Below are 24,692 nucleotides of genomic sequence, written 5' to 3' on the forward strand. Positions count from 1 at the left end.
GACAGGTTCACAATCTTTCAAGTCACTTATAAAACAACAGCTGCCAAAATTAGTTAATTCCTCCTGTTCAAAATATTATAAAAGACACTTCACACCCCGGACACTCACTGTTTGAACTGCTGCCATCTGGGAAACGATACAGACTCATGAACACAAGGACAAACAGACTCCAACACAGCTTTTACCCAACAGCAATAACCATTCTCAACAAAAACAGGAGCTAGTGTGCAATAACAAACATGATTGTATGTTGATGAATGTTCTTGTAATGTCCGTGTGTTGATGTATGTGTGGAGGGGTGAATGTGTCTACAACCCCAATTCCAATGAAGTTGAGACGTTGTGTAAAACATAAATAAAAACAGAATACAATGATTTTCAAATCCTTTTCAACCTATATTCAGTTGAATACACTACAAAGACAAGATATTTGTAGTGTTATGTTATGTTATTTATTATGTTCAAACTGATAAACTTTATTGTTTTTTTGCAAATATTCACTCACTTTGAATTTGATGCCTGCAACACGTTCCAAAAAAGCTGGGACAGGGGCATGTTTACCACTGTGTTACATCACCTTTCCTTTTAACAACACTCAATAAGCGTTTGGGAACTGAGGACACTAATTGTTGAAGCTTTGTAGGAGGAATTCTTTCCCATTCTTGCTTGATGTACAACTTCAGTTGCTCAACAGTTCGGGGTCTCCGTTGTCTTATTTTGCGCTTCATAATACGCCACACATTTTCAATGGGAGACAGGCCTGGACTGCAGGCAGGCCAGTCTAGTACCCGCACTCTTTTACTACGAAGCCACGCTGTTGTAACACGTGCAGAATGTGGCTTGGCATTGTCTTGCTGAAATAAGCAGGGACATCCCTGAAAAAGACGTTGCTTGGATGGCAGCATATGTTGCTCCAAAACCTGTATGTACCGTTCAGCATTAATGGTGCCTTCACAGATGTGCAAGTTACCCATGCCATTGGCACTAACACACCCCCATACCATCACAGATGCTGGCTTTTGAAACTTTGCGCTGATAACAATCCGGATGGTCCTTTTCCTCTTTGGCCCGGAGGACACGACGTCCATAATTTCCAAAAACAATTTGAAATGTGGACTCGTCAGACCACAGCACACTTTTCCACTTTGCATCAGTCCATCTCAGATGAGCTGGGGCCCAGAGAAGCCGGCGGCATTTCTGGGTGTTGTTGATATATGGCTTTCACTTTGCATGGTAGAGTTTTAACTTGCACTTGTAGATGTAGCGACGAACTGTGTTAACTGACAATGGTTTTCTGAAGTGTTCCTGAGCTCATGTGGTAATATCCTTTACACATTGATGTCGGTTTTTAATGCAGTGCCGCCTGAGGGATCGAAGGTCACAGGCATTTAGTGTTGGTTTTCGGCCTTGCCGCTTACATGCAGAGATTTCTCCAGATTTTCTGAATCTTTTGATAATATTATGGACCGTAGATCATGAAATCCCTAAATTCCTTGCAATTGCACGTTGAGAAACGTTGTTCTTGAACTGTTGGGCTATTTGCTCACACAGTTGTTCACAAAGTGGTGAACCTCGCCCCATCCTTGCTGGTGAATGACTGAGTCTTTCGGGGATGCTTCTTTTATACCCAATCATGACACTCACCTGTTTCCAATTAACCTGTTCAGCTGTGGATGTTCCAAACAGGTGTTTTTGAGCATTCCTCAACTTTCCCAGTCTTTTGTTGCCCCTGTCCCAGCTTTTTTGGAACATGTTGCAGGCATCAAATTCAAAATGAGTGAATATTTGAAAAGAAACAACACAGTTTATCAGTTCGAACATTAAATATCTTGTCTTCGTAGTGTATTCAACTGAATATAGGTTGAAAAGGATTTGCAAATCATTGTATTCTGTTGTTATTTATGTTTTACACAACGTCCCAACTTCATTGGAATTGGGGTATATATTTATTTTTATTTTATTTTATTTATTTTTATTTCATTTTATTTATTATTTTTTAGTTATTTTATTTTATATATGATGCACTGACTGGAAAGCACTTTTAATTTCGTTGTACCTGGTGACAATGACAATAAAGATCTATTCTATTCTGTTCATACTGACCATTAGAAGATTCCTTCATAATGCACTTACATTGCAAGTGAGTGTGGCTAATATCCACAGTCGTCCTCATGTGCAAAAATGTATTTAAATGTTTATCTGAAGCTAATATAAAGCTTCAGCTGTCTAAATTATTCAAATCAACCCTGTAAAAGTGGCAGATATCCACTTTATATGGCTAACTCAGACTGCTGAAGACTCATATAAAATACACACCAACGTGTAAATGTACACTGTGGATGTTGGTCCCTCATCACTTTCATCGAAAGCACATTTGAAGAAGATATTTTATCAGCCAGCATGAACTGGAGGAATGATTTCAGTGAGGACAAACTCTTTCAGTCTTCATATAAGCACCTGACTGCTGTTTTAAAACAGACATGAAAAATGAACGTATCCTTTAATGTTGAATCATCATCAGATCATCATTTGAACTAATGAGTTGATAAATGGGATTTCATTGTCTGATCTTTTTGTGTGTATGTGTTGGTTTTCCCAGACTCAGGTTTAAATATCCCCAAATTAAAGTCAGAGACAAGCACTTTAACCTCATATTCATTCTTTTATTTCATATGTAGTTTGTTGCAGAGCAAAGTCAACACAGCAACAATGTGCATCCTTTCATATACACATGAATACTGTAGGACTTGTTTATACACTATGCCAAACATTTGGGGGTAAATCAATTCTCATGTTTGAGTCTCACAGTGGAAAAAGCAGAAATCCATTAAAGGAAGTACGATCATAAGTATCATCGTATACACTATAACCAGCAGGTAAAACCAGGTAGAACACATCCCCCTTTTCCAGCTGAAGAACCAGTGAATTAGAAACACTTTCGTAGATATTTGCACTGTAATTATGACTCCACAACACTCTCTTGTCATTGTGATAGAGATAAACACGCCTGTCTACGTTACTCCGGCTATCCAGTAGAGTGAATGAGAAGTAGTAGGCTCCTCTGACTGGGGCTGTGAAGAGACCTGCAACAGAGGAGAAAATGAGTGAAGCTTTTTCCTGCTGTTGAACTACCTCTTCTCTGAGCTCAGTACGCTGTTGCTTCTCAATACTTTGGTCAGGCTGCCATAAGTGGGTTTGTCTAATCTGAAGGAATAGTTGTTCAGTACTCTTACTTTGTTAACATCACATTAGTACCTGTAGTTGGACTGTAGACCTGACCAAAGTTGGTGATGACTTTACTGAACTTAAGTGTGATGTCAGTATTGAAGGGTCCAATTAGTCCGCCGTCAGTGAGACCAAGTGAGAACGCCACCTTTGGTTGGTCTGTGTGGATGTGAGAAGATTCACATAGAGGAAAAAAATAGCTCCACTTATAAACAGTTGATGAACAAATTGTATTGTGTCTCTTTTGGTGAATAGTATTCATAGAAACTGATGTTACTATAAGCAGTTTACCTGCATTCTGTATCTTGAGCTCCTCCACCTCGTTTTCAATGGTGGTCATTCTGGCCTCCAACACTGTCAACACATTTAAAATTAATATTATAGTGAAGTATGTTCATGGTCAGCATCATTGCTAGAATACAGTAAAAAATATAAGTTTTTACATTTAATTGATTGTTGTAGTTTACCTGTGATCTCTCTCTGGAGCTCCTTAACCACATTTTCACTGGCGTTGATTTTGGACTCCAACTCTGTCGACACATTTAAAGCTCATGACTAAAAGCTTTATTTTGAATCTTACATATTAATCTCAGTAAACATCTTAAAGGAATGGTTATATTTATTTCTTGAGTTTAACAGAAAATAAAATCACAAACATAAATTAAGTACATATTATTCAATGAAATATAAATATCTACCTGCATTCTTGCATTCACTGTCTGTCAGTCTGGTCTGTATGGCTGGAATAAAAGCAGTAAATTACTCCTAAAAGTAATGTCTATGTGAACATTGCATGAATGTGTTGATCACTGTGTGAATGAACCTGTATTCTCCTGCTCCAGCTTCCTCAGCTCCACTCTGTGTTCGATGACCATGTCTCTCAGCTCCTTCAGCTCAGCCCAGATATCAGGGGTGATGTTGGTCTGATCACTGGTTGATTTGACACCCAGGATCCCAGACTGAATCTCCGTCTGAGTGATATCATTCCCTGTCAGCCCTCCACTCTCACCCTGAGCCCCCGTCCAGTACAGACAGAGCAGCAACGCCAGAAAAACTGCAGCACGCCTCATTGTGAAATATCACCTCTTTAGACAACAAGATGCAGTCTGACACCACTCGGTCAGTTCCCGTCTTTATATCCACGTAGAACAGGTCACTGAACTGCTGTATGAGAATTTAACAGCTGTCTTTGATAAGGAATGCAAAAATAGCACCAAAGATCCTTGAACACTAAACTTAAAGCAAACAAGTTAGAATGATGTTCTTTCTTCGAATAACAGCATTAAAGGACAGGTTCACAATCTTTCAAGTCACTTATAAAACAACAGTCAGCTGCCAAAATTAGTTAATTCCTCATGTTCATACTGACCATTACAGGATTCCTTCATAATGCACTTACATTACAAGTGAGTGTGGCTAATATCCACAGTCCCCCTGATGTGCAAAAATGTATTTAAATGTTTATCTGAAGCTAATATAAAGCTTCAGCTGTCTAAATTATTCAAATCAAATAGATTTGTTTCAGTGTTACAGTCATTCATGTTTCCAACAAGCTCAAAATTTAACCTGTCCAAGGAAACACAAAGAGGGAATTTGACACTCAAAAGACTGTAAAAGTGGCAGATATCCACTTTATATGGCTAACTCAGACTGCTGAAGACTCATATAAAATACACACCAACGTGTAAATGTACACTGTGGATTTTGGTCCCTCATCACTTTCATCAAAAGCACATTTGAAGAAGATATTTTATCAGCCAGCATGAACTGGAGGAATGATTTCAGTGAGGACAAACTCTTTCAGTCTTCATATAAGCACCTGACTGCTGTTTTAAAACAGACATGAAAAATGAACGTATCCTTTAATACTGAATTATCATCAGATCATCATTTGAACTAATGAGTTGATAAATGGGATTTCAGTGTCTGATCTTTTTGTGTGTGTGTGTTGGTTTTCCCAGACTCAGGTTTAAATATCCCCAAATTAAAGTCAGAGACAAGCACTTTAACCTCACATTCATTCTTTTATTTCATATGTAGTTTGTTGCAGAGCAAAGTCAACACAGCAACAATGTGCATCCTTTCATATACACATGAATACTGTATGACTTGTTTATACACTATGCCAAACATTTGGGGGTAAATCAATTCTCATGTTTGAGTCTCACAGTGGAAAAAGCAGAAATCCATTAAAGGTAGTATAATCATTAACATCATCGTATACACTATCGCCAGCACGTAAAACCAGGTAGGCCACATCCCCCTTTTCCAGCTGAAGAACCAGTGAATTAGAAACACTTTCGTAGCTATTTGCACTGTAATTAGCACTCCACAACACTCTCTTGTCATTGTGATAGAGATGAACATCCCTCCATGCGTTACTCCGGTTATCCATTAGATTGAATGAGAAGTAGTAGGCTCCTCTGACTGGGGCTGTGAAGAGACCTGCAACAGAGGAGAAAATGAGTGAACCTTTTTCCTGCTGTTGAACTACCTCTTCTCTGAGTTCAGTACGCTGTTGCTTCTCAATACTTTGGTCAGGCTGCTGTTAGTGGGTTTGTCTAATCTGAAGGAATAGTTGTTCAGTGCTCTTGCTTTGTTAACATCACATTACTCAGAGACTGTAGAGTCTGTAAAAGTTGAGAGCTCTCAGTTACACATTCAGTGAGTCAGTTTGCATCCCATAAGGTTTATAGAAAGTGATATAACAGAGAGATATAAGTGAGCACCTTAAAACAGAGCAAAAGCCTCTTAAAGTCTTTGCAGAACATTTAATTCTCTTGTGTTTTGTAAACTATCTGTAAATGTCTGTGAAAAGGTTTTGAAAAAGTTTCACAAAACCTCATAAACGAGAAACTCACTTCATCCCGAGAACCTTATCAGTCACCACATGAAATGTAATTACATAACACAAAATCACACACATGACTCAATATTAGCAAAGTACCAAAAACCTGGCTCAAACCCTCTGAGAGGACACAGAGAAACTCAATTAAAAGTGTTATGATGCAATGTTAAAGGTAAAACTGGTGAAATGTCAAAAGAGCCAATTCAAAGAGAAATGTGTCTTCCACAAACAACCAAGTGTGCAGCTGGAGCCATAGTGGAGAAAAAAGCAATTACAGAAGATGCAGTGAAAGCTGTAACAATTAATACATATCTAACAAACCAATTATACTGAGTTCATTACATTATAATAGTTCATTTGTGTGTGTAGCAGAAAGAGGTGAGTACCTGTAGTTGGACTGTAGACCTGACCAAAGTTGGTGATGACTTTACTGAACTTAAGTGTGATGTCAGTATTGAAGGGTCCAATTTGTCCAGCATCAGTGAGACCAAGTGAGAACGCCACCTTTGGTCGGTCTGTGTGGATGTGAGAAGATTCACATAGAGGAAAAAAATAGCTCCACTTATAAACAGTTGATGAACAAATTGTATTTTGTCTGTTTTGGTGAATAGTATTCATAGAAACTGATGTTACTATAAGCAGTTTACCTGCATTCTGTATCTTGAGCTCCTCCACCTCGTTTTCACTGGTGGTCATTCTGGTCTCCAACACTATCGACACATTTAAAATTAATATTATAGTGAAGTATGTTCATGGTCAGCATCATTGCTAGAATACAGTAAAAAATATAAGTTTTTACATTTAATTGATTGTTGTAATTTACCTGTGTTCTCTCTCTGGAGCTCCTTGACCACATTTTCACTGGTGTTGATTCTAGCCTCCAACACTGTCAACACATTTAACATTAATATTATAGTGAAGTATGTTCATGGTCAACAGGTTTCAAATTGTTAACATGATCACTATGGAGGCTGACCTGTGCTCTTATCTTCACTCGCTGTTACTCTGGATTGAAGATCTGCAATAGAAGACACAATTAATAATCAGATTAATAATTGTTCAACAGGCAGCAGTTTTTACATTTTATTGATTATTGTAGTTTACCTGTGTTCTCCTTCTTGAGCTCCTCCATCACATTTTCACTGGTTTTCATTCTGGCCTTCAAAACTATGAACACATTCAACATTTTTATTTTTAAGGAGATAATCTACATAACTGGAACTTGAAATATTTGTATGTGTACCTAACAAAGTAGAAGCTGTGTATTTTGCATCTTACTGCTGTCAGGGCCGTTTCAAGAAATTTGGGGGCCCCAAGCAAAATGGACTTGGAGGGGATCAAAACAGGGATCATCCCTATGTTCCCCGCTTTGTATGTGACCGGGGAACATAGGGATGATCCCGTCTACAGTTAGCCAATTAACTGAGTTTGCCGCCGAGCTAACCGCCGAGATAGCAACCGAGCTAGCCGCTGAGCTAGCAGCCCCTACTGTGGGGGGTTAGGTAACAGTGTCGCTGCACTTTCCTGCATTGACCATCACAGCATTTAAAGGGACGCACACACAGTTTGTCGTTGCATTCAATTCATAACCAGCCATTGTCTGGGGGCCCCCGGCCAGCTCGGGGCCCAAGGCAATTGCTTGGTTTGCCTGTCCTGTTGCAATAGGCCTGACTGCTGTTCTTAATAATGATATAATCAGTTTACCTTCATTCTCTATCTTGAGCTTCACCATCTCGTTTTCACTGGCGTTCATTCTGGCCTCCAACACTGTCAACACATTTAACATTCATATTATAGTGAAGTATGTTCATGGTCAGCATCATTGCTAGAATACAGTAAAAAATATAAGTTTTTACATTTAATTGATTGTTGTAATTTACCTGTGTTCTCTCTCTGGAGCTCCTTGACCACATTTTCACTGGTGTTCATTTTGGACTCCAACACTGTCGACACATTTAAAGTTTTATTTAATTTTAATTTAATTTAATTCTTGAGTTAAAAAGGAAAAAAAATCATAAATGAATTATATATTATTTTATGAAATATAAATATCTACCTGCATTCTTGCATTCACTGGCTGTCAGTCTGGTCTGTATGGCTGGAATAAAAGCAGTAAATTACTCCTAAAAGTAATGTTTATGTGAACATTGCATGAATGTGTTGATCACTGTGTGAATGAACCTGTATTCTCCTGCTCCAGCTTCCTCAGCTCCACTCTGTGTTCGATGACCATGTCTCTCAGCTCCTTCAGCTCAGCCCAGATGTCAGGGGTGATGTTGGTCTGATCACTGGTTGATTTGACACCCAGGATCTCAGACTGAATCTCCGTCTGAGTGATATCATTCCCTGTCAGCCCTCCACTCTCACCCTGAGCCCCCGTCCAGTACAGACAGAGCAGCAATGCCAGAAAAGCTGCAGCACGCGTCATTGTGAAATATCACCTCTTTAGACAGCAAGATGCAGTCTGACACCACTCGGTCAGTTCCCGTCTTTATATCCACGTAAAACAGGTCACTGAACTGCTGTATGAGAATTAAACAGCTGTCTTTGATAAGGAATGCAAAAATAGCACCAACGATCCTTGAACACTAAACTTAAAGCAAACAACAAGTTAGAATGATGTTCTTTCTTCGAATAACAGCATTAAAGGACAGATTCACAATCTTTCAAGTCACTTATAAAACAACAGTCAGCTACCAAAATTAGTTAATTCCTCCTGTTCATACTGACCATTAGAGGATTCCTTCATAATGCACTTACATTGCAAGTGAGTGTGGCTAATATCCACAGTCCTCCTCCAGTGCAAAAATGTATTTAAATGTTTATCTGAAGCTAATATAAAGCTTCAGCTGTCTAAATTATTCAAATCAAGTAGATTTCTTTCAGTGTTACAGTCATTCCTTTTGTGACTATGTTTCCAACAAGCTCAACAGTTAAGCTATCCAAGGAAACACAAAGAGGGAATTTGACACTCAAAAGACTGTAAAAGTGGCAGATATCCACTTTATATGGCTAACTCAGACTGCTGAAGACTCATACAAAATACACACCAACGTGTAAATGTACACTGTGGATTTTGGTCCCTCATCACTTTCATCGAAAGCACATTTGAAGAAGATATTTTATCAGCCAGCATGAACTGGAGGAATGATTTCAGTGAGGACAAACTCTTTCAGTCTTCATATAAGCACCTGACTGCTGTTTTAAAACAGACATGAAAAATGAACTTATCCTTTAACGCTGAATTATCATCAGATCATCATTTGAACTAATGAGTTGATAAATGGGATTTCAGTGTCTGATCTTTTTGTGTGTATGTGTTGGTTTTCCCAGACTCAGGTTTAAATATCCCCAAATTAAAGTCAGAGACAAGCACTTTAACCTCATATTCATTCTTTTATTTCATATGTAGTTTGTTGCAGAGCAAAGTCAACACAGCAACAATGTGCATCCTTTCATATACACATGAATACTGTATGACTTGTTTATACACTCTGCCAAACATTTGGGGGTAAGTCAATTCTCATGTTTGAGTCTCACAGTGGAAAAAGCAGAAATCCGTTAAAGGAAGTATGATCATTAGTATTATCGTATACACTAGAGCCAGCAGGTAAAACCAGGTAGACCACATCCCCCTTTTCCAGCTGAAGAACCAGTGAACTAGAAACACTTTCCCCATTATTTGCACTGTAATTTTGACTCCACAACACTCTCTTGTCATTGTGATAGAGAAAAACATCCCTCCATGTGTTACTCCGGTTATCCAGTAGAGTGAATGAGAAGTAGTAGGCTCCTCTGACTGGGGCTGTGAAGAGACCTGCAACAGAGGAGAAAATCAGTGAAGCTTTTTCCTGCTGTTGAACTACCTCTTCTCTGAGTTCAGTACGCTGATGCTTCTCAATACTTTGGTCAGGCTGCTGTAAGTGGGTTTGTCTAATCTGAAGGAATAGTTGTTCAGTGCTCTTGCTTTGTTAACATCACATTACTCAGAGACTGTATAGTCTGTAAAAGTTGAGAGCTCTCAGTTACACATTCAGTGAGTCAGTTTGCATCCCATAAGGTTTATAGAAAGTGATATAACAGAGAGATATAAGTGAGCACCTTAAAACAGAGCAAAAGCCTCTCAAAGTCTTTGCAGAACAAATCAGTCTCTTGTGATTTGTAAACTATCTGTAAATGTCTGTGCAAAGGTTTTGAAAAAGTTTCACAAAACCTCATGAACTGTGAGAAACTCACTTCATCCTGAGAACCTTATCAGTCACCACATGAAATGTAATTACATAACACAAAATCACACACATGACTCAATGCTGGCAAAGAACCAACGGCCTGGCTCAAACCCTCTGAGAGGACACAGAGAAACTCCATTAAAACTGTTATGATGTACTGTAAAAGGTAAAACTGGTGAAATGTCAAAAGAGCCAATTCAAAGAGAAATGTCTCCTCCTCAAACAACCAAGTGTGCAGCTGGAGCCATAGTGGAGAAACAAGCAATTACAGAAGATGCAGTAAAAGCTGTAACAATTAAAACATATCTAACAAAACAATTATAATGAGTTCATTACATTATAATAGTTCATTTGTGTGTAGCAGAAAGAGGTGAGTACCTGTAGTTGGACTGTAGACCTGACCAAAGTTGGTGAAGACTTTACTGAACTTGAGTGTGATGTCAGTATTGAAGGGTCCAATTGTTCCGCTGTCAGTGAGACCAAGTGAGAACGCCACCTTTGGTCGGTCTGTGTGGATGTGAGAAGATTCACATAGAGGACAAAAAATAGCTCCACTTTATTAAAACTGGCAAAAGTTCACCCTGAACCACACCTTAATTTCAAATAAGACCCCCAGGAGTCAATGAGGGACTTCCAGGGGGGCGTAAAGAATTGGGGAATATTTTATTTTTACTATTATTTACATACACACAGCCTTTTACACCAACTGTAAATTATTCATATCTTTATTGTACTATTTAGTACTTTTTTACTGCTATTTCTATTGCTATTGTATTACTATTGTAGCTGCAGAGCTGATGAACCCAACAATTTTAACCACCTATACTTGATTTAACAATAAGAGCCCAACTGATCTATCGGTCAGTCAATATAATCAGCTAGTATTGACCTATTATAGATATATTGATATGTATCTGTGAATAGTAGGGGTGTAACAAATAACTCAAGCACAAGCAGGCTGATAAATGGATGATGTTACTCTTTAATAATGATATAAGCAGTTTACCTGCATTCTGTCTCTTCAGCTCCTCCACCTCGTTTTCACTGGTGGTCATTCTGGCCTCCAACACTGTCAACACATTTAACATTCATATTATAGTGAAGTATGTTTATGGTCAGCATCATTGCTAGAATTCTGTAAAAAATATAAGTTTTTTCATTTAATTGATTGTTGTAGTTTACCTGTGTTCTCTCTCTGGAGCTCCTTGACCACATTTTCACTGGCGGTCATTCTGGCCTCCAACACTGTCAACACATTTAACATTAATATTATAGTGAAGTATGTTTATGGTCAACAGGTTTCAAATTGTTAACATGATCACTATGGAGGCTGACCTGTGCTCTTATCTTCACTCGCTGTTACTCTGGACTGAAGATCTGCAATAGAAGACAAAATTAATAATCAGATTAATAATTGTTCAGCAGGCAGCAGTTTTTACATTTTATTGATTATTGTAGTTTACCTGTGTTCTCCTTCTTGAGCTCCTCCATCATATTTTCACTGGCGGTCATTCTGGCCTTCAAAACTATGAACACATTCAACATTTTTATTTTTAAGGAGATAATCTACATAACTACAACTTGAAATATTTGTATGTTTACCTAACAAACTAGCAGCTGTTTATTTTGCAGCTCACTGCTGTTCTTAATAATGATATAATCAGTTTACCTTCATTCTCTATCTTGAGCTTCACCATCTCATTTTCACTGGCGGTCATTCTGGCCTCCAACACTGTCAACACATTTAACATTCATATTATAGTGAAGTATGTTCATGGTCAGCATCATTGCTAGAATACAGTAAAAAATATAAGTTTTTACATTTAATTGATTGTTGTAATTTACCTGTGATCTCTCTCTGGAGCTCCTTGACCACATTTTCACTGGCGTTGATTTTGGACTCCAACTCTGTCGACACATTTAAAGCTCATGACTAAAAGCTTTATTTTGAATCTTAGATCTTAATCTCAGTAAACATCTTAAAGGAATGGTTATATTTATTTCTTGAGTTTAACAGGAAATAAAATCACAAACATAAATTAAGTACATATTATTCAATAAAATATAAATATCTACCTGCATTCTTGTATTCACTGGCTGTCAGTCTGGTCTGTATGGCTGGAATAAAAGCAGTAAATTACTCCTAAAAGTAATGTCTATGTGAACATTGCATGAATGTGTTGATTACTATCATGAACCACACCTTGATATCAAATAAACGTATTCTAATTGCTAGAATAGAGTAAAAAAGAAACGTTTTTACATGTTATTGATTGTTGTAGCTTACCTGTGTTCTCACTCTGGAGCTCTTTGACCACATTTTCACTGGCGGTCATTTTGGACTCCAACACTGTGAATACATTTAAATTTTTATTTAACTTTAATTTAATTCTTGAGTTAAAAAGGAAAAAAAAATGAATTATATATTATTTTATGAAATATAAAAATCTACCTGCATTCTTGCATTCACTGGCTGTCAGTCTGGTCTGTATGGCTGGAATAAAAGCAGTAAATTACTCCTAAAAGTAATGTCTATGTGAACATTGCATGAATGTGTTGATCACTGTGTGAATGAACCTGTATTCTCCTGCTCCAGCTTCTCCATCTTGCTCTTGCTGTTCCTCAGCTCCACACTGTGTTCGATGGCCATGTCTCTCAGCTCCTTGAGCTCAGCCCAGATGTCAGGGGTGATGTTGGTCTGATCACTGGTTGATTTGACACCCAGGATCTCAGACTGAACCTCCGTCTGAGTGACATCATTCCCTGTCAGCCCTCCACTCTCACCCTGAGCCCCCGTCCAGTACAGACAGAGCAGCAACGCCAGAAAAGCTGCAGCACGCCTCATTGTGAAATATCACCTCTTTAGACAGCAAGATGCAGTCTGACACCACTCGGTCAGTTCCCGTCTTTATATCCACGTAGAACAGGTCACTGAACTCACTGAACTGCTGTATGAGAATTAAACAGCTGTCTTTGATAAGGAATGCAAAAATAGCACCAACGATCCTGGAACACTAAACTTAAAGCAAACAACAAGTTAGAATGATGTTCTTTCCAACACAACAAAAAACTGTAGTCATAAACTATAAAACCTTAATATCCTTAGCATGTATATATACTTCAATTCATGCCAAGGCTACAAGGAGCTAATATTGGCCAATGCGTCAGCTCAGCCGATTTGTTCAAATTCAAATTCAAACTCCATCATATGAAACAGGAAACCTGACTGCACAAACATGATTTGTTACATTCATTTGATTTCTGGGAAGTGTGGTACAGTTAAATACTACAATGAAAGTAAATACTTGCTCAAGTATTCAACTCAGAAGTACTCCATATGCAGAATGGCTTCTAGTCAATACACAAAATTAGAAGTAATGAAATAAAAGTCAATATAAGTTGTATGATTTGAGATTTTCCACTCTGTTGTATAAAAAAAATCATCTATCTCAGCTTTAAGAACAGTTAAAGGATTAAATGTCTACAGACAATTACGTAAAACTCTTCAGATATTATCAAAATGCAGTGTTACCCGATGAAACTAAGGTTGTTTTTCACTGTGTAGATATTATGGATGCCATATTTTATAAGCTTATCTCATATTGAATCAAGTCAGGAAAAGCAGCTGAACTGAGTTTGGAGTTGGTGGCTTACCTGCCTTAAAAAAGTGTCCAACCTACTTTGTGACCTTATAAACAATAGTTTTGTAAAGTACGCGCTGTTGACTTCCTACTCATAAGTAAACTCAGACATGTAATACACAGGTTAAATATGCAAGGGTGTTGTATTGAAATCATTGTAATGAGTTTTGTGTCCTGTTTGGCTCCATCTGGTGGCGGCTGTGAATAGCAGGATTCAGGAGGAAGTGACCTCACAGTAAACATTGGGTAACAGGAAGTGAGCAGCATAGTGCAGCTGTCTGTTTAATCCTGAGCTTTCAAGTCTACAAAACGGCTTCATCTGTAAGTTATATTCTCTTTACAGTTATATTAAAGACAGTGTAAAAGTGAATTCAGACATTTTCTTCTAAACACATGAAATAGGTCATAAATGTATTTCTAAAAGGTGTAAAAAGCATTTCAACCATTTAGATTTGAATTGTGGAGCTAGGCTTCACAAACTGTGTTTCAAGATTTCTGTGTTCAGGATTTAGTAATTAGCATAAACCCGCCCCTGCTGCTGTAGAGGTAGAAATACATTCAGCACACACTACTACTACTACAGTCTACAGTTAGCCAGTTAGCTGAGTTAGCCACTAAGCTAGCCGCCGAGCTAGCAGCTAAGTTAGCCTCCGAGCTAACCGCCGAGCTAGCAGCTAAGTTAGCCGCTGAGCTAGCAGCTGAGTTAGCAGCAGTAAACTCTCAGACTTAGCGTCCATGTTTCTGGTAGAGGTGGTGACTTTGATTGACAGGTGACACTTGGTAGGGGGCGGAGCTTCAGTGTTTGGGAGCAGAGAAAGAGGCAGATTTTTACACAACTTTGAAGCCTAATTTCATATATTTGGCGATTTTTTTTAATCATTCCAATTTGGCAGGGTGGTTAACAACACACTTTTCTGTGGTATGTCAAACTCAGAACACATATTTATTCTTACTTTACACGGACTTTAACAATTGTATATTTTGTATATTGTATATTTTTGGATAATTTGTGTATTGGGGACTCTGTGTTAGAGGTTTTTCTTTTAAGCAATTGTTTACATTGTTTTTCTATTATACTTATTTCACTAATGTTTAACATTTACTTATAAGGGCTCATTGTTTTGTATTTGTGTTTTTTCACAGTTTTCTTCAAGTAAATCCTGCCAAACACAACAACCTGCCTGTTCCTTGGAGTAGAGGTAAGATCTTAAGCCCGAGCCCCAAGTTAGAAATTCGGGCCGGATCGGGCCCAAAATGTCAATTATTACGTTCGGGTCGAGTCGGGTCGGGCTTCTCTCTCGCTAACTTTTTTTAAATAAATATATATTTATGTATTATGTATACTAAAACCCAAAGCCCAGAGACCTGCTCCTGCTGCTGTTCCTCTCCTTGTCAGAGAATATGCATCTGACAGTCTTGTTAAACTGGGAGAATTTGTTACCAAAGACAGGCTTTAATTTGTTATCATTATGCACAGGCATCGTCACAAATGGGATCACACAAATAGCAACCAGTCCCTTTTCCCGGAGCAGTGCTCTGCCCGGCTCTGACTGACACATCCCCTCCCTCTCCTCCTCCTCCTGAGTCTTCACAAATAAAATACAAAATTTCGGGTTTTTTCGGGCTCGGGCCTGCAAATCAAGTTAATTGATCGGGCTCGGGCCGGGTCGGGCTTTAATACCCGCTTTAATACCGGGCTTTGGTCGGGTCCGGCTGGATTTTTTAGGCCCGATCTTACCTCTACCTTGGAGGGTCAAAATTGAGAGAGGTATTTGTGTTAAGCTAGCTGTATAGCTAAAGACCACGTTGCCTCCTTTTAGTGATGACAGTATAGGTGTGATACATTTAGGGACTATGGTGATACAACATCCAGGTGATGAAAAGTATAGCAGCATCTAGAGTGGATTATCTCAGAGAAGCCGAAGTCTCTTTAAAACAGTTTCAAAACACAACAAATTCTTTCTAGTTTACATATTTACTGCTTTGGGGACTTAAATTGTGCCGACACATGAAATGAAGCATCAATAACACTCAGAAATGTTCCTTAAAGGAACAAAGTGCAGAATTGAGTGACATCTAGTGGTAAAGTTGTACATTGCAACTCATTGAATTTCCCACTCCCCTAAGCATGTTGGTCCTCTCTAGAAGTAGTGTTTGATTTGTCCACTCTGGGCTACTGTAGAAAGGGAGGAGGACCTGCTCCCTCTGTAGATAAATAGCTCTTTATAAGGTAAAGAAAACACAGCAACTCTTATTTACACCAAAGAAAACATACTTGTGAATATTATACTTAAATTCTGCCAAATCTGTTCCACTAGATGGTGCTAAACTCTACACAAGTTCCCCAAAAAGCCTTTAAATGGGAGAAAATGGATGAAACCTGAGGAAGAATAGACCAAAATAGTAAAATAACTACATGAAAAATCAGAAAGTTCTCCAGAAACCCCTCAGAGTGAAGAACGGCTTCGTCACGCTCTGCTCAGATTTAAAGTAGCTGTATTTAACAAATATATTCCAAGTAATCATAAAATTGCCCTAAATATCACCAGACATTAAGGAATCATGTTCATTTCAAACACTGATATCACTGACAGTAGTAGTCCAGCCAGAATATTCACATTTGAAAAGCTCCACCCACCACCTAGCTACCAATCACCAAGTCAGTACTGATGCTCCACCCACCACCTAGCTACCAATCACCAAGTCGGTACTGATGCTTCATCCACCACCTAGCTACCAATCACCAAGTCAGTACTGATGCTCCACCCACCACCTAGCTACCAATCACCAAGTCAGTACTGATGCTCCACCCACCACCTAGCTACCAATCACCAAGTCAGTACTGATGCTCCACCCACCACCTAGCTACCAATCACCAAGTCAGTACTGATGCTCCACCCACCACCTAGCTACCAATCACCAAGTCAGTACTGATCCGACACCCACCATCTAGCTACCAATCACCAAGTCAGTACTGATCCGACACCCACCACCTAACTACCAATCACCAAGTCACTAGCGTTTAAGCAGCCAGGTTGCCAGTTGCCACTGAGCTGCGGCTAGGAACACTGCAGATAATGTCTGATGTTACAAAACCAAAAAAGTCTCGTTATGACTCTCAAATACGTCGAGAAACAAAACAAGGGTATGTATAGGAGACGTCTTTGAAACATGGAGATGGTTACAGCGTCATACAGCACTCAGCTGCTCCCGCTGATACGGAGGAGGATATGCAGGATCACGTCCAACAACTGGCAACCCGCGTGAAGTAGACTCTGGCAGGGAGGGGGCGAGGAGTAACAGCTCTCTCCAGTGTTTTGAACGTGGGCCGCAGTACCATTTCTAAACACTTGGTGTCAGAGTTACATACTTCAACTTTAAATGTTTATCTGAAGCTAATATAAAGCTTCAGCTGTCTAAATTATTCAAATCAAGTAGATTTATTTCAGTGTTACAGTCATTCCTTTTGTGACTATGTTTCCAACAAGCTCAACAGTTAAGCTGTCCAAGGAAACACAAAGAGGGAATTTGACACTCAAAAGACTGTAAAAGTGGTAGATATCCACTTTATATGGCTAACTCAGACTGCTGAAGACTCATATAAAATACACACCAACGTGTAAATGTACACTGTGGATTTTGGTCCCTCATCACTTTCATCGAAAGCACATTTGAAGAAGATATTTTATCAGCCAGCATGAACTGGAGGAATGATTTCAGTGAAGACAAACTCTTCCAGTCTTCATATAAGCACCTGACTGCTGTTTTAAAACAGACATGAAAAATGAACGTATCCGTTAATGCTGAATTATCATCAGATCATCATTTGAACTAATGAGTTGATAAATGGGATTTCAGTGTCTGATCTTTTTATGTGTGTGTGTTGGTTTTCCCAGACTCAGGTTTAAATATCCCCAAATTAAAGTCAGAGACAAGCACTTTAACCTCATATTCATTCTTTTATTTCATATGTAGTTTGTTGCAGAGCAAAGTCAACACAGCAACAATGTGCATCCTTTCATATACACATGAATACTGTATGACTTCTTTATACACTATGCCAAACATTTGGGGGTAAATCAATTCTCATGTTTGAGTCTCACAGTGGAAAAAGCAGAAATCCATTAAAGATAGTACGATCAGCAGCATCATCGAATACACTATCGCCAGCAGGTAAAACCAGGTAGACCACATCCCCCTTTTCCAGCTGAAGAACCAGTGAATTAGAAACACCTTCGTAGCCATTTGCACTGTTATTAGTACTACACAACACTCTCTTGTCATTGTGATAGAGAAAAACATTCCTGAATGCGTTATTCCGGCTATCCATTGTAGTGAATGAGAAGTAGTAGGCTCCTCTGACTGGGGCTGTGAAGACACCTGCAACAGAGGAGAAAATGAGTGAAGCTTTTTCCTGCTGTTGAACTACCTCTTCTCTGAGTTCAGTACGCTGTTGCTTCTCAATACTTTGGTCAGGCTGCTGTAAGTGGGTTTGTCTAATCTGAAGGAATAGTTCGTCAGTGCTCTTGCTTTGTTAACATCACATTACTCAGAGACTGTATAGTCTGTAAAAGGTGAGAGCTCTCAGTTACACATTCAGTGAGTCAGTTTGCATCCCATAAGGTTTATAGAAAGTGATATAACAGAGAGATATAAGTGAGCACCTTAAAACAGAGCAAAAGCCTCTCAAAGTCTTTGTAGAACATTTAATTCTCTTGTGTTTTGTAAACTATCTGTAAATGTCTGTGAAAAGGTTTTGAAAAAGTTTCACAAAACCTCATAAACGAGAAACTCACTTCATCCTGAGAATCTTATCAGTCACCACATGAAATGTAATTACATAACACAAAATCACACACATGACCCAATGCTGGCAAAGTACCAACAACCTGGCTCAAACCCTCTGAGAGGACACAGAGAAACTCCATTAAAAGTGTTATGATGTACTGTAAAAGGTAAAACTGGTTAAATGTCAAAAGAGCCAATTCAAAGAGAAATGTCTCCTCCTCAAACAACCAAGTGTGCAGCTGGAGCCATAGTTGAGAAACAAGCAATTATAGAAGATGCAGTAAAAACTGTAACAATTAAAACATATCTAACAAACCAATTAAAATGAGTTCATTACATTATAATAGTTCATTTGTGTGTGTAGCAGAAAGAGATGAGTACCTGTAGTTGGACTGTAGACCTGACCAAAGTTGGTGAAGACTTTACTGAACTTAAGTGTGATGTCAGTATTGAAGGGTCCAATGTCTCCATCATCAGTGAGACCAAGTGAGAACGCCACCTTTGGTCGGTCTGTGTGGATGTGAGAAGATTCACATAGAGGAATAAAATAGCTCCACTTATAAACAGTTGATGAACAAATTGTATTGTGTCTCTTTTGGTGAATAGTATTCATAGAAACTGATGTTACTATAAGCAGTTTACCTGCATTCTGTCTCTTCAGCTCCTCCACCTCGTTTTCACTGGCGTCCATTCTGGCCTCCAACACTGTCAACACATTTAACATTCATATTATAGTGAAGTATGTTTATGGTCAACAGGTTTCAAATTGTTAACATGATCACTATGTAGGCTGACCTGTGGTCTTATCTTCACTCGCTGTTACTCTGGATTGAAGATCTGCAATAGAAGACACAATTAATAATCAGATTAATAATTGTTCAGCAGGCAGCAGTTTTTATATTTTATTGATTATTGTAGTTTACCTGTGTTCTCCTTCTTGAGCTCCTCCATCACATTTTCACTGGCGTTGATTTTGGACTCCAACTCTGTCAACACATTTAAAGCTCATGACTAAAAGCTTTATTTTGAATCTTAGATATTAATCTCAGTAAGTATCTTAAAGGAATGGTTATATTTATTTCTTGAGTTTAACAGGAAATAAAATCACAATCATAAATTAAGTACATATTATTCAATAAAATATGAATATCTACCTGCATTCTTGCATTCACTGGCTGTCAGTCTGGCCTGTATGGGTGGAATAAAAGCAGTAAATTACACCTAAAAGTAATGTTTATGTGAACATTGCATGAATGTGTTGATTACTATCATGAACCACACCTTGATATCAAATAAACGTATCCTAATTGCTAGAATAGAGTAAAAAAAGAAACGTTTTTACATTTTATTGATTGTTGTAGCTTACCTGTGTTCTCACTCTGGAGCTCTTTGACCACATTTTCACTGTCGGTCATTTTGGACTCCAACACTGTCGACACATTTAAAGTTTTGTTTAATTTTTAATTTAATTCTTGAGTTAAAAAGGAAAAGAAAATAAATTAATTATATATTATTTTATGAAATATAAAAATCTACCTGCATTCTTGCTTTCACTGGCTGTCAGTCTGGTCTGTATGGCTGGAATAAAAGCAGTAAATTACTCCTAAAAGTAATGTCTATGTGAACATTGCATGAATGTGTTGATCACTGTGTGAATGAACCTGTAATCTCCTGCTCCAGCTTCTCCATCTTGCTCTTGCTGTTCCTCAGCTCCACTCTGTGTTCGATGACCATGTCTCTCAGCTCCTTCAGCTCAGCCCAGATGTCAGGGGTGATGTTGGTCTGATCACTGGTTGATTTGACACCCAGGATCTCAGACTGAACCTCCGTCTGAGTGATATCATTCCCTGTCAGCCCTCCACTCTCACCCTGAGCCACCGTCCAGTACAGACAGAGCAGCAACGCCAGAAAAGCTGCAGCACACCTCATTGTGAAATATCACCTCTTTAGACAGCAAGATGCAGTCTGACACCATTCGGTCAGTTCCCGTCTTTATATCCACGTAAAACAGGTCACTGAACTGCTGTATGAGAATTAAACAGCTGTCTTTGATAAGGAATGCAAAAATAGCACCAACGATCCTTGAACACTAAACTTAAAGCAAACAACAAGTTAGAATGATGTTCTTTCAAAACCATTGGTAGTGAATGTTTGTCGTGTAAAGAGATGATAAGAGCAAAGTCAGTCTTTTATTTTTCATAAGTATGTATGTGTTTGTTTCCCAGACTCAGGTTGTAAAGAGTCTGGGTCATGGTCAATCTGATGTGTATTTTTATGTTTTAAAGCACCTATTGCAAATCCAACACAACAAAAAACTGTAGTCATAAACTATAAAACCTTAATATCCTTAGCATGTATATTTACTTCAATTTATGCCAAGGCTACAAGGAGCTAATATTGGCCAATGTGTCAGCTCAGCCAATGTGTTCAAACTCAAATACAAATTCAAACTCCATCATATGAAACAGGAAACCTGTCTGCACAAACATGATTTGTTACATTCATTTGATTTCTGGGAAGTGTGGTACAGTTAAGTACTTAAATGAAAGTAAAAACTTGCTCAAGTATTCAACTCAGAAGTACTCCATATGCAGAATGGCTTCTAGTCAATACACAAAATTAGAAGTAATGAAATAAAAGTCAATATAAGTTGTATGATTTGACATTATCCACTCTGTTGGATAAAAAAATCATCTATCTCAGCTTTAAGAACAGTTAAAGGATTAAATGTCTACAGACAATTACATAAAACTCTTCAGATATTATCAAAATGCAGTGTTACCCGATCAAACTAAGGTTGTTTTTCACTGTGTAGATATTATGGATGCCATATTTTATAAGCTTATCTCATATTGAATCATGTCAGGAAAAGCAGCTGAACTGAGTTTGGAGTTGGTGGCTTACCTGCCTTCAAAAAGTGTCCAACCTACTTTGTGACCTTATAAACAATAGTTTTGTAAAGTACGCGCTGTTGACTTCCTACTCATAAGTAAACTCAGACATGTAATACACAGGTTAAATATGCAAGGGTGTTGTATTGAAATCATTGTAATGAGCTTTGTGTGTCCTGTTTGGCTCCATCTGGTGGCGGCTGTGAATATCAGGATTTAGGAGGAAGTGACCTCACAGTAAACATTGGGGTAACAGGAAGTGTGCAACATAGTGCACTGTCTGTTTAATCCTGAGCTTTAAAGTCTACAAAACGGCTTCATCTGTAAGTTATGTTCTCTTTACAGTCATATTACAGGCTGTGTAAAAGTGAATTCAGACATTTTCTTCTAAACACATTAAATATGTCATAAATGTATTTCTAAAAAAGGTGTAAAAGCATTTCAACCATTTAGATTTGAATTGTGGAGCTAGACTTCACAAACTGTGTTTCAAGATTTCTGTGTTCAGGATTTAGTGATTAGCATAAACCCGCCCCTGCTGCTGTAGAGGTAGAAATACATTCAGCACACACTACTACTACTACAGTCTGCAGTTAGCTGTGTTAGCCACCGAGCTAACAGCCGAGTTAGCCGCCGAGCTAGCAGCCGAGTTAGCCGCCGAGCTAGCAGCCGAGTTAGCCGCCGAGCTAACAGCTGAGTTAGCAGCAGAAAGCTCTCATACGTAGCATCCATGTTTCTGGTAGAGGTGGTGACTTTGATTGACAGGTGACACTTGGTAGGGGGCGGGGCTTCAGCGGACTCGGCAGCCATGCCCAAAGTGGTTGACAACACACTTTTCTGTGGTATGTTAAACTCAGAACACATATTTATTCTTACTTTACACAGACTTTAACAATTGTATATTTTTGGATAATTAGTGTATTGGGGACTCTGTTAGAGGTTATACTTTTAAGCAATTGTTTACATTGTTTTTCTGTTATCCTTATTTCACTAATGTTTAACATTTACTTATAAGGGCTCATTGTTTTGTATTTGTGTTTTTTCACAGTTTAAAAAAAAAGTAAAGATATTTCTTCTAGTAAATCCTGTCAAACACAACAACCTGTCTGTTCCTTGGAGGGTCAAAATTGAGAGAGGTATTTGTGTTAAGCTAACCGTATAGCTAAAGACCACGTTGCCTGCAACCACTTTTAGTGAGGACAGCATAGGTGTATTACATTTAGGGACTATAGTGATACAACATTCAGGTCATAACCAGGCGGGGAGTTCTGGTCCTCTGAAATGAGGCCAACCAGGAAGTAACTTAGAACTGCATTCTATCAAAAGGCCACCAGGGGGCGACCGTCTCTATACAAGTCAATGGAGAATTCACCAACTTCTCACTTGATTTCTAACCTCAGTAAACGTTTTCAAAATGTGTTTATGGTCTCAATCGCTAGTTTAAAGCCTTCTTCAATGCAGTATGATGTTCATTTGGGACATTTTGGCCTCCCTGATTTTATATTAGCCGATAAAGCAGGGTATGCATTAGGGGGTGGCTACGTCCTGATTGACAGGTTGATTGACCAATGTCCTTGAGATCCAGCCCTCGTAACCATAGCAACCTCCCCGCCATCCCTGACCCGAAGAGTGCACTCCATCCTTTTCCGGTTGAGGACCATGGCCTCGGATTTGGAGGTGCTGATTCTCATCCCGGCCGCTTCACACTCGGCTGCGAACCGATCCAGTGAGGGTTGGAGGTCACGGTCTGATGAAGCCAACAGGACCACATCATCTGCAAAAAGCAGTGACCCAATCCTGAGGTCACCAAACCGGACCCCCTCCACACCCTGGCTGCGCCTAGAAATCCTGTCCATAAAAATTATGAACAGGATCGGTGACAAAGGGCAGCCCTGACGGAGTCCAACTCTCACTAGAAACAAGTCCGACTTATTGCCGGAAATGCGGACCAAGCTCTGACACCGGTCGTACAGGGAACGGACGGCCCTTATCAGGGGGTCCGATACCCCGTATTCCCGGAGAACCCCCCACAGGATTCCCTAAGGGACACGGTCGAATGCCTTCTCCAAGTCCACAAAACACATGTGGACTGGTTGGGCAAACTCCCATGCACCCTCAAGGATCCTGCAGAGGGTGTAGAGCTGGTCCACTGTTCCACGGCCTGGACGAAAACCACACTGCTCCTCCTGAATCCGAGGTTCGACTATCCGACAGACCCTTCTCTCCAGCATCCCCGAATAGACCTTACCAGGGAGGCTGAGGAGTGTGATTCCCCTGTAATTGGAACACACCCTCCGGTCCCCCATCTTAAAAAGAAGGAACCACCACCCCAGTCTGCCAATCCAGAGGCACTGCCCCCGATGTCCACGCGATGCTGCAGAGTCGTGTCAACCATGACAGCCCCTTCTTCAGCTTGACGGCATCCCTCACCGCCGGTGTCCACCAGCGGGTTCGGGGGTTGCCGCCCCGGAGGCACGGAACATGGCCCACTCGGACTCAATGTCCCCCACCTCCCCCGGTACATGGTCGAAGCTCTCCCGGAGGTGGGAGTTGAAACTCTCTCTGACAGGAGACTCTGCCAGACGTTCCCAGCAGACCCTCACAATGCGTTTGGGCCTGCCAGGTCTGACAGGCATCCTCCCCCACCATCGGAGCCAACTCACCACCAGGTGGTGATCAGTTGACAGCTTCACCCCTCTCTTCACCCGAGTGTCCAAGACATGCGGCCGCAAGTCCGACGACACGACTACAAAGTCAATCATCGAACTGCGGCCTAGGATGTCCTGGTGCCAAGTGCACATATGGACACCCTTATGCTTGAACATGGTGTTCGTTATGGACAATCCGTGACGAGCACAGAAGTCCAATAACAGAACACCGCTCGGGTTCAGATCGGGGGGCCGTTCCTCCCAATCACACCCTTCCAGGTCTCACTGTCGCTACCAACATGGGCGTTGAAGTCCCCCAGCAGACCGAGGGAATCCCCAGGGGGAGTGTTTTCCAGCACCCCCTCCAAGGAGTCCAAAAAGGCTGGATACTCTGAACTGCTGTTTGGACCAAAGGCACAAACA

At 39.7% G+C, this 24,692-nt stretch overlaps 2 protein-coding genes and 1 long non-coding RNA gene across 3 annotated transcripts; all 3 read right to left on the reverse strand.

Annotated features, from left to right (window-relative positions):
- Nucleotides 1-2,641: 2,641 nt before the first annotated feature.
- On the reverse strand, nucleotides 2,642-3,549 carry LOC128368705 (uncharacterized). Its single transcript, XR_008321981.1, has 3 exons — nucleotides 3,516-3,549; nucleotides 3,255-3,383; nucleotides 2,642-3,082 (listed from the first exon to the last, which is right to left on the reverse strand). It is a non-coding gene; the product is annotated as an uncharacterized LOC128368705 (long non-coding RNA).
- A 1,696-nt stretch (nucleotides 3,550-5,245) lies between these two features.
- Nucleotides 5,246-11,356, reverse strand: LOC128368700 (complement C1q-like protein 2). Its single transcript, XM_053329560.1, has 6 exons — nucleotides 11,308-11,356; nucleotides 7,177-7,239; nucleotides 7,049-7,090; nucleotides 6,720-6,782; nucleotides 6,459-6,587; nucleotides 5,246-5,669 (listed from the first exon to the last, which is right to left on the reverse strand). Exons 1-6 carry the CDS (start codon nucleotides 11,354-11,356, stop codon nucleotides 5,389-5,391), a joined length of 627 nt encoding a protein of 208 aa, XP_053185535.1. The 3' UTR covers nucleotides 5,246-5,388.
- A 6,525-nt stretch (nucleotides 11,357-17,881) lies between these two features.
- On the reverse strand, nucleotides 17,882-20,659 carry LOC128369800 (heavy metal-binding protein HIP-like). Its single transcript, XM_053330877.1, has 8 exons — nucleotides 20,392-20,659; nucleotides 20,267-20,308; nucleotides 20,097-20,159; nucleotides 19,654-19,716; nucleotides 19,526-19,567; nucleotides 19,373-19,435; nucleotides 19,112-19,240; nucleotides 17,882-18,322 (listed from the first exon to the last, which is right to left on the reverse strand). The coding sequence occupies exons 1-8, from the start codon at nucleotides 20,657-20,659 to the stop codon at nucleotides 18,042-18,044; spliced, it is 951 nt and encodes a 316-aa protein (XP_053186852.1). The 3' UTR covers nucleotides 17,882-18,041.
- Between the last annotated feature and the right edge of the window lie 4,033 nt (nucleotides 20,660-24,692).

The sequence above is a fragment of the Scomber japonicus genome, chromosome 12, assembly GCF_027409825.1.
Source record: "Scomber japonicus isolate fScoJap1 chromosome 12, fScoJap1.pri, whole genome shotgun sequence".
Classification (NCBI taxonomy): Eukaryota; Metazoa; Chordata; class Actinopteri; order Scombriformes; family Scombridae; genus Scomber; species Scomber japonicus.